This window comes from Ascaphus truei, chromosome 13 (assembly GCF_040206685.1).
Source record: "Ascaphus truei isolate aAscTru1 chromosome 13, aAscTru1.hap1, whole genome shotgun sequence".
NCBI lineage: Eukaryota > Metazoa > Chordata > Amphibia > Anura > Ascaphidae > Ascaphus > Ascaphus truei.
The window spans coordinates 7,647,583-7,658,226 of NC_134495.1; the positions used below are offsets into that span (position 1 = coordinate 7,647,583).

At 45.0% G+C, this 10,644-nt stretch overlaps 1 protein-coding gene across 1 annotated transcript; it reads right to left on the reverse strand.

Annotated features, from left to right (window-relative positions):
- Positions 1 to 7,642: 7,642 nt before the first annotated feature.
- LOC142465216 (hydroxycarboxylic acid receptor 3-like) lies at positions 7,643 to 8,644 on the reverse strand. Its single transcript, XM_075569215.1, has one exon. The coding sequence runs from the start codon at positions 8,642 to 8,644 to the stop codon at positions 7,643 to 7,645; it is 1,002 nt and encodes a 333-aa protein (XP_075425330.1).
- Positions 8,645 to 10,644: the final 2,000 nt, after the last annotated feature.

A 10,644-nucleotide genomic window follows, 5' to 3' on the forward strand; every position in this document is an offset into this window, starting at 1 on the left:
GATGGTAATGTGACACCTACACGCACATACCACGCAAATACGTTGATCAATACTAGTATTTTCTAGACTTTCTAGTGTGTGTGTGTGTGTGTGTGTGTCTCTTCTGCTTCCCTCTTATCTTGAGCACTTTTGTAAATATTATGAGTGAAGTACACCATAAAAAAATAAGGCTTTAAAGGTTAAATAATGAAAGGTTTAAGATAAATGAGGCAGTGACGCACCGAAATACCGAATTTGAAATCTCAAATAACTCGCACTTAAGTTTTGATGCAACAATTATTATGGTGGGCAGTGCACTCGGCTCAGGAAGAAAACCAAGGCAAAAAAAAGTTACAGATAATGTTTCTCTCTATTTTCCCTTCTTGCCCTTGTGCGTTTTTAGCTGTCTTACAATGAATGATGTGCAGAGGAATAACAAACTTGGCCACAATGCCAGGTGTTTATCGGACTTTCATCGCCATTCAGATTGAAACTCTCACAGTTTTGTTACTTTTTTTTGGACCTTTTATTAAATGGGACTTTCTTAAAATATAAACTGTCAATGATGAAATACCACATCAAGAAGGTAATTTCCACACCCACAAGGATAGTTGGGACGGTGTTAATCTTGTGGTAAGGATGGACAACTTTGAAGTATCTTTTCCCACCACCACAGTCAAGAAGAAGATGCTTCCAGCTCTGAGGGAGAATATAACTAGCATAATCCTGCAGGGTATGTCACCAAACTGTTAGTTCTTTCCATCCAAGAAAAAGTACGCCGCCCTGAACGGGAGGCGGATACTGAGCATAAAAGCAGCCAGGGTGACAATGAAGAAGTAAAGTGTGCTTGTGTTCCAGGAAGGAATACGGAAGAAGACACAAAATGCCACCCCATTATCAATCAACCCCCAGATCTCCACCATCAGCACTTTCACCAAAACCAGCGATGAGGCAGATGCTTTAAAGAAGCAGATGATTGAGGCGTTCATAGTTACTGAAAGAGAAGAGCCTGCACTCTCATGACGTTACTTTAATCATGTATCATTCTGGTTAAAGAGTGGGAGATCTGGAACAATGCCTCCCTGAGCCATATTCTTATGGCAACACCGGTCTCCTTAAGCAGTAGTGACCATTCAGTTGAATCAATTAAGAGTACAGTACATCAACGACATTCACAAATGTAAAGCGGGGGCAAACAAGTGCTTCTTTGTATAATGTATCCCCTATAGCCCAAATACAGACTTTATAAGTGTCTGAAGTTGTTTTGTGTCTTCTATACAACATATAATAGACAATTAAGGCAAGAAACAAAGAAAATTAACTAAACATAATGTATAACATAAACCATATGTGCATTATATAACTGGGGTTCTTGGTGATTTATTCTAAATCTAATAACCGGAGCTTGAACATTTTGATCCCGAATGAGAGAATTTTATTTGCATAATGTCTAATCTGAAAATAATTATATAAATGGGAGTGGGGGTCATTTTATATTTCAACTTTTATTGTTTAAAAGGTTGTACTGTGTGTTTATCTAATCACAGCATTATTTCCTTTTAGTGGGTCCTGAGCAAAATAGCTCCCTCTTCCTCTGATACATTCCAGCTGTAATATGGGGTCTTCTTTTGTGCAAAGTAATCACTGGGTACATTTCTGTGGCTGAGATGAGCATATTTAAGGGGCCACTTTAGCCTAACCTCAACCCTGATAATAGGAAGGTGATCACTGAGCAGAGCTGGTGTTAAAAACTGGAGCTACTAGGCGTCAGTTACTTATTTGTAGCCAGTTAATGTTAACAGTTGCACTCCTCTTTTCCTTGTCATACTGTGGCACACCAAGGATATATTTAATGTACGGTATGAGGTAGAAAACAAACCAGCATTTGCACAGTGCCAAGCAACAGGACTGGGCATAAGTGCCTGAATGAGTGAGATTTGCAGTGTTTAGACCACAAAATTAGATTGCAATGAAATAATCGTAACTGAAGAGTGAGATTGTAACTAAACTTAGGCCTCGTCCATGATGCAAGATACGGAGCGAGCTACGTAACTCGCGCTACAAACAACAAACGAGTGTATTCCAAAGCGCATGGCCATAGTGAGCGGATACCAAAAGCTTGTTTGACAAAAAACATATTTACTATTGCAGCATGGCTGCCAACAGGGTGGGTCTGCCGGGGTTGGCCTCCTGGTCCCTGTGAGTCAGGGAGCCTGGCCGCCCGGGCCTGTCTCATTAAAAAAAAAAATGCTGGCGATCCTATGCGCAGAGCAGAGGTCTCGGCGCGCATGCGCAGGGAAGCAGGGTGTCTGGCATTGTTCCACCTGCGCCTACTTCCTGCCCCCTGCAGCAGCCACGGGGACCGGGGGCGAACCGCAAATGCTCCTGTGGACCCGCTCCCAACGTGGGACGGAGGTGAAGTGCCTTGGCGAGCCCGCACCCACCAACCCAGCTCCCCCTGTGCCATCCTCCTGCCCCGGGCAGCAGCCGGGGGGGGCACTTAATGCACCCACGCAGTCACACACCCCCCCCCCCCCACGCAGTCACCCAGCCAGTTAGTCAGTCATCCAGGCAATCGCCCACCCAGTCAGTCACCCATACTTAACCCCCCACCCAAGGTAATAGAACAAAATTCTGGTAGATAGTGCTCTAATGACTGTGGTACTTAGTCTGAATAAGACAAATAATACAGATAATCTTGATTTTAAGAACTTCCTCAAGCAGGAGTGTGCAAAGATGGTGAGTATTGGGGTACACAGGTAAGCGCTAAGCAATAAGACACATATATAATGTCCTGGTAGGTTCTGTAGATGAAGGTATATAAATTTCACTAAGTCACTTCTAAGTAGGACTGCGTCTCAAGCGCTAACATCCACCATGTGTATATAACCTGAAATCCAATGAAAGGCAACTCACATGCATAGTCCTGATGTTCCTCTGTGGGCGTGCATCCCCTGGAATCAATAGAATGGTGACCCCCGAAAGGGTAAGGTGAAGCGGAGCACAGCCGTGCCAATAAGGGATACTTCAGGATACCAGCCAATCGGATAAAAAACTGCTTTATTTGGACAACATGGTGCAGACAGGAAAGCTCTTACGCGTTTCACGCCACGATTGGCGCTTCGTCAGAGACTTGGGGTTTCGGGGGTCACCATTCTATTAACCCCCCACCCCCGGGCCCCTACTTAACCCCCCTAACCCCCCAGGCCCATACTTAGCCCCCCCCCAGGCCCATACTTAACCCCCCCCCGTCCCATACTGCATCCCCCCCAGGCCTTTTGTCACATTGGATGTAGCATTGGGTATCTTTGTCTTTTGTTGAAAATATTAAAATAAACAGATTGCATTGTAATGTTTTTTTCCGTATTACAATAACAAGAAAACCGTTAAGTAAAAGTTGCGCGGTAAAAAAAAATACCGTGATAGGTGCGCTATGGGTTGGGGGGGAGGCTGCTCCTTTTATTTGTCCTGGGCCTCATAATTTCACTCACTTTCCAAAAACCTACAGTCCACACATCGCCGGAGAGGAAAGCTCGCGTGAGGCAAGTGGCGCTGTAGCGCTCGTGCCCGTTTTCACTATGGACAAAGCCTTAGGCCGAGCTCATACACTCCGCTTGCTTGCGAGAGTGCGAGCTCTCACCGTGCCGCGCTGCTGTAACACAACTGATCTGTGCCCATAGTGTTTAAGGCGAGTGGTGGGGGGGGTGTGGCTTTGACATCACGTAGCTGGTTCGCCGTGATTGGCTGAACCGCTCACGTGACGCGGCCGCCGCTTGAAAAAACAATTTTTTTGTCTTTAAAAAAAATGCCGTCGCTCCGTCGCGAACGCGCACTGGGAGTGGCCTCAAGGCATCCTGCATCTCTAAGGAGATTCTAAGTAACAGAAGGGGGGTGGGGTGCTGGTTTCCGTTCCAGGACATTTCAGGGTAAGCTTCTGGATGTTGAAGCCCCTGCAACTAGGAAAAGTCTAGTTTTGTTACACCAGTTCCCAAGTAAGTGTGCCTTGTGTTATGTAGTTTGTGTATCATTGTGTGTATTCCTTTTCTTGTGAATCAATGTACAATTTAGTTCATTAACTTGTTTTGCTCAATGCATGATCCTGGTAAAAAGGTGTAAATTGCCTGGTCTCCCGTGACAGCTCATTGGCTGAACTGCCGCCGTGACGTCGCCATCGCTCGGCCGCCGCGCCAAGAGACCATTTTCTCGTCTTTTCGTAATGTGATCGCGCTTTGAGCAGGCGCGCACATGGACTGACTGGGGCCGACCCCATAGAGGGCCATTTCTTGTTCGCGTCACGCGTCCGGTCGCCATCACTGGGGCTGAGGCCTAATGCAGCCGATCGTTGCTCTCTGCAATGTGCAGTGAAGTCATGTCCTCAATGGCCATCCTAATCTGTACACTTTTTATCCAATACCCTGTGAAACACATATACACTTATCTCGCCTACCTGGATCAGTCAATGCATCTCCGGCTTCTTACTTCGTATGTGACGTTGCTGCATTCATTGGAATACAGATGTTTCAATTCAGTTAGTGTGATAAAGAATTAGACTTTTATTTAAACATATACGAATAGTCAACAGTGCCGTAGCCTTTAAGTGTTTAAATATTTAGTATAAAATGAAGCCTTCATTCTGTAGACTGAAAATCAATCAGTTATGGCACCATCAGAGCTTGTTAGCAGATGTAAAAATCAATGTTATCTCTTAGAGCTTACATGCAAAGGAAACGGCAGCAAATATGCCATACATGACCGGTTAAATGGATAAATGCTGGTTTATGATGTATGCTTAGTACAGTAAACAATGTCCAGCAGATATGGGGAATGGGTCTGTGTCAAATAATTTACAAGAAAGGAATAATGTTGCTGTGCACGTGTACATTAATTACAGTAAAGTGTGTGGTTTCCAGACAAACCATGTTATTGCTTGGACCTATTATCTGAGATATACAACCAGCAATCAAAATGAAGCAATGAGCATATTTAACTGTTCAACAAAAGACTGTTCATGGTCCCAAGGTTCAGCAAAGTATCCGGCCGCTCCTCCTCTTACCGTGCACCCCAAAACTGGAACAACCTACCGGAGACTCTCACAGCCGCCACCAGTCTAAGTTCTTTCAAAACTAAAGCGGTCTCACACTTTAATCTGTTCTGTAACTGTTACATACGCCTATAATATATATTATCTCTAACTGTGCATGGAATGTCTTGTATATAATGTATACCCTGTTCATTTATGTAACTATGTACAGCTGAACCCCGTTATAACACGGTGCTCGGGGTCCACATAATGAGACCGCATTATAACGGTGCAGTAGAAAGTTGTTTGTTCATAGAGTCAATGACATCACACCAATCCTATGGTGTAGCAGCTACAGAATCGCTACCAGTGTATGATGGGTCATGGGCTCGATTCCTGAATGGTATGGTAAAATGATGTGTGTGTGTGTGTGTGTGTGTGTGTGTGTGTGTGTGTGTGTGTGTGTGTGTGTGTGTGTGTGTGTGTGTGTGTGTGTGTGTCCATTAGCAATAAAGCATTGAATGTTATAATAAAACAAAAAACCTTGGAGATGTTTTTAAATCGGGAGCCACGCTCTGAACGCGTTATAAGCAGATCTGCGTTGTAGCGGTTCGTGCTATAATGGTGTTGAGCTGTATTTGTAACCATGTATTATTTGTCTTAACTCTATGCTCAGGACATACTTGAAAACAAGAGGTAACTCTCAATGTATTACTTCCTGGTAAAACATTTGTATAAATAAATAATATTTAAGAAATCGTGCATGTGGCCTGTTTCATTTGAGTGAAGCTACCGCTTCTGATTCATGGAAATTTATACTGGTTGCAAACTGTTAAAAGGTGTAAAATACCGTAATTAAAAGCACAATTTAGTAATAATGATGAAATATATTTGTCTTTAATGCAATGGACATCTTCATACAACGTGCGCGCGTTCGCCATGTTTATTTGAAGCTCTCTTGTACATGTGACAGTGCATTTAATTGCACACAATAACCACAGACTTACATTAGGGAAACCACAGCTTGTTTCTGACAGACCTGAAAACAATGTACAATATATGGTTTCCAGCGCAGCACGAATAAAGCGCTGAGGTCTTGGGACATTGCTCTTCTCAATGTGTTCCAAAAGGTTTATGAAACCCACACAGGAGGGCAAAGTATACATACAGTATTTCATTGTTCCACTTTCTCCGTATAAACTCGTGTCCAAGGAACGCTGAGTCAAAATCATTATTTTCTATGCAACAGATGGTCTTGTTTTTGTGTGTAACGCCAAAAAGGTAAAATATTGCAAGCAGGGAGCTACAAATAATATTGTTCATGACTTTAAAACGTCCTATTTTAAAGGCATTGTTAATTTAATTGATCAGATCTTTTTATTTTTAACTCTTGCACTGCCAGACGGGCCAGCAATACGATACGAGGGCTTAAGGAGGGAAACAAATTCTTATTTTATTAGCAAACGAATCCCTTATTAGTGGTATAGTTGCACACTAAAAAGCTTGTTAGGAGTTCAATACAAATAGACTCAATTACTAAAGAGAAAGGCAGATGCATGCAGCAGTCTACGTGGAACCTACTAATCCAAATTGCAGATGTACTGCAGTAAAGGAAAACAAGATAACAAAATGATTGGTGATAACCACAAGGAATGCTCCCAAAACAGTTCCACCATCAACGACACCAGGGAGGGGTAATCTGATTGAAATTACTGGAGTCAGGAAGGAATATATTTTCCCCTTATGAGATATCATTGGATGATATGTCACTGGGGCTGTGTGTCTGCTTCCTCTGGATCAATATACTGTAAGTACGGATATAGGATCTGTCATGTACATTTAGCATACAGTAGGTTGAACTGGATGGACATATATGTCTTTTTTCAAACTCGCCTACAATGTAACTATGTAACAAACAACGACACACAAATAGAATTACACACAATTTAGTCCAGTGTCATGATGGCGAGCTCAACATTTATTTATTTCTAAACGGCACAATATAGTGCAGGGGAGCGCACAGTTTTTATCCTGCGCCCCCCTGCCTACTCACCTCCCGGCTCGCACCCCCCCCCCTCTTGTTTGGGTCCGGCGTCAAATGAAGCTGTGGGGTCATGTGACGCCGGTTGCCATCGCGACGCGTCGCCGAAGATCAGGTAGAAGCTACAGAGGCCTTGCGTGGTCGCCCCAGCACTTAATTTAAGTGCCTTGGGGGGAGCGCGAGACTTCTGCAGCCACCGCACCCCCCACTTTGCGCACCCCTGATATTGTGAGTTTAAATCATTTGTAGTTGATGCTGACAGATGACGAAAGCAGTGAAGGTGATAATTACAATATGTTCTTAACTACCTCGTCTTAATTGAATGGTTAACCCTTTCTGTGCACCAAACACCAGGTTGAAGAATAGCTTAGATCAGGGGTGGCCAAGGGCCACCAACAGGTCAGGTTTTTCAGGCTATCCCTGCTTCTGCACAGGTGGTTCAATCAGTCACCTGTGCTGAAGCAGTAATATCCTGAAAGCCTGACCTGTTGGGGGCCCTTGAGGACTGGAGTTGCCCACCCCTGCCGCTTAGACGATAGGCGCCTGCAAGAAGAACAGGGACCGGGACGTGCAGTCCTACAAATAATCACAGGCGGATTCCCTTACAGCTGACTGATGGACTGGACGGTACTGGGCGCGTCAATGTCCTTATTCTGTTCCACCTCTGACCCAGGGACCGGCTGCCTTCTGCAGCGCATGATCTGTAAGTAAAATGCCTCGAACGACGGACTGCAGAAGTAATACACCACAGGGTTACACATGCTATTCATGTAGGTGAAGCAGACGGTGATGTAGAAGGCTGTATTCACGCTGCTGAAGACACCGCAGTTGTTCCTACGGGGAGATGCCAGCAGCCGTAAGATTTCAATCCTGGAGGACACACTCGGTAAGAAGCATATAATAAACACTATCCCAACCAGCGTGAGGATCTTGACAGCCTTCCTCATCCTCGCTTGCCTGTCCAGGTTTCTCTGCCGGAGCTTCCAGATGATGCTGTAAGAGCAGTACAGGATGATGCAGAGAGGCAGGAAAAACTCCACCACGAAGAAGATATTGTGCCAGTGCGAGTCAGCCTGGCACACGATGAAACTGTCGCAGTAAAGAGAGGTTGACATGTTCCTGGTAAAGTGGTATTGGGTGAGGATGAAAACCACCCCTGCAATGGTGATCAGCCAAATGACACAGGCAATGCCAACCGCAGACTTGATGGACGTTGAGTTGATTTGATGATGAGGATGGACCACTCTGCAGTAACGATCCACCCCAATCACGGTTAGGAAGAAGATGCTGCCGGCCCTGTTGATGGCCAGCATGTAGAGCGTCATCCTGCAGGGGACATCGCCATACAGCCAGGTTTTCCGCCGCAGGTAATAATCTGTCCGGAACGGCAGGCAGATCATCAACAGGAAGTCGGCCAATGCCAGGTTGAACAGGTAAACCGTGCTGGAGTTCCAAGACTTGATCCGAAAGCAGAAAACCCATATGGCGACGCCATTACCGAGCGACCCCAGCACGAACTCCGCAATCAGCACGGGAGGCAGCAAGTAGTGTAGGATGTCGTCATTGAAATAGCAGCAGGTATCATTGCTCGTGTTTTGATACATCAAGTCGATGGCAAAGAGGCAAAGAGGCAGAATGCGTCAAACCCCCTTATTGCTTTGTAACAGATTGAACGAGTTCTGACCGCCCCACTAACTCTGGCCGCAGACAAGAGGAAGCTACATCAGGGAAGGAAATTCAAAGAGTGGCCGGCACTGGCTGCTAGCAGCCTCTCTTACCCATGTAGGGCACAGTTACAGAGATGCCATTAACGATACGATATCTAAGGCAGAGTTATTACATGAAAAGCAGGCAATGGAGCGGAAAAGCAGAACAGTTTGTCACAGTTCAGATGGTTGTGCTGGAATAAGACAGGGGTACTCAGCACTAGTCCTCAAGCCCCCGCCCCACCAGGTCCATGTTAACCTCCGTGTACATCTCCTAAAATTGAGCATCAGATTTAACAAATAAAAACAGTGTTGGAAAGGGAGAGAGATCTCCTGAAGAAAGTTAACATATAACCTGCAGGCCGCTGCTTCAGAGCTCTCTTCAAACCCAATATTGGTTTCGGAAAGTTGTACTTACTGGTGCTGACGGAGTTGTATAGTGGTAAGGACACTGCTTTGATGCAGGTGAACCCAGTTGGAATCCCACCTCTCCCTGTGAGCGTTGGCAAGTCCATTTATCTGCCGGGGCCTCAGGCATCAACAATTAGATGAAGCTCTATGGAGCAAGAACATACTGTGCCTGCAAGATGCTATGTACAGCGCAGCGTACACTGCCAGCGCTATATGACACACATTATTGTTTCTGTCAATAAAGATGTTGAGAGGGATTGGGATACATATGTTGTAGCAAAAACGATTTTCTTGTAGACAATAGGGGGTTAATTCTATATAGTACGCTGCAGCTGTCCGGGGCAGTTTTGGCCAAAATATTCTATTGAGTTAATTGGTATTTTTTGCCTGAACAGTCATATTGGACTATATAGCATACTGCCCTGAATCATGACCATACGCCTTGTGGGAGAGGTGCCTATTACCAGTACTTTCTAATAACCTGCAAGGAGGAGGGTTTTTGTCACGTGTTAACACTCAGCTGTAATAAGCAAGCGAAACGCGTCACTTATACGTGGTAAAAGGCACTTCTTGGAAAATAAACAACGATGCCCAAAGCTACTTCCAATGTGACAAAAATACACAGTGCAATACCTATATATTCTCTTGAAAATTGATCATTTAGATCAACCCTTTGGCCAAAGCGCCTTAAGCCTGCTAACCACTTCAAGGCATGACCGTTAGCAGGTCCTAACACTCCCGGAGTTCAAATTCTTATTTACCAGTATAATTAGGGGAAGAATGATCAGCATTGGATCTGTCATAACCCAGCAAAATGAAACGGACCTGACAACCTCTTGGAAAATTAACACACACATTCCCAGCACGCTCAAACTCCAAAACCTCTCGGAAAATGCCTAATGACAACCTGACCTTCTATCTCTACCTTACCGCGTGAAAACAGCCACCAGAACAATTCTGGTCCATACTGCGTATCTTATCTGCACAGAGCGAAACACCATCACTTTACTATGTCTGAGAAGCATGCGGCCGCACGGGCTACCCTAACTACGTGTCCAGCTGCTGCAGTAACACCGCTTTGCTTTGTATGGGACTTGTACGTTGTATGGGATACCAACAATATGTAAATAGTGATATTAATGCCACTGGATCATGGTCCCATTCAGGACTTCTGTAGCCGGGGGCTTATTCAATAGTGTGATCGTGTCTATACCAGCGGTGACCAACGCCAGCCCTCAAGCGCCACCAACAGGTCAGGTTTACAGGATATCCCTGCAGTTGTTGGCTGAGCCACCTGTGCTGATGCAGGGATATCATGAAAAACTGACCTGTTAGTGGCCCTTGAGGACTGGTGCTGGCCGCCTCTGATCTATTCGATGCCATCGGTGGCACCATATTGATGCTGAACCACGTTTGAATAAGCCCAATTGTTCTGCAGAGCAGATAGATAATGATGCAATCACAGTCTCAAAACCACACACAATGTC

Bases quoted from the DNA above. Each gene is read 5' to 3' on its own strand.
- LOC142465216 (XM_075569215.1), bottom strand. From the start codon at position 8,644: ATGTATCAAAACACGAGCAATGATACCTGCTGCTATTTCAATGACGAC.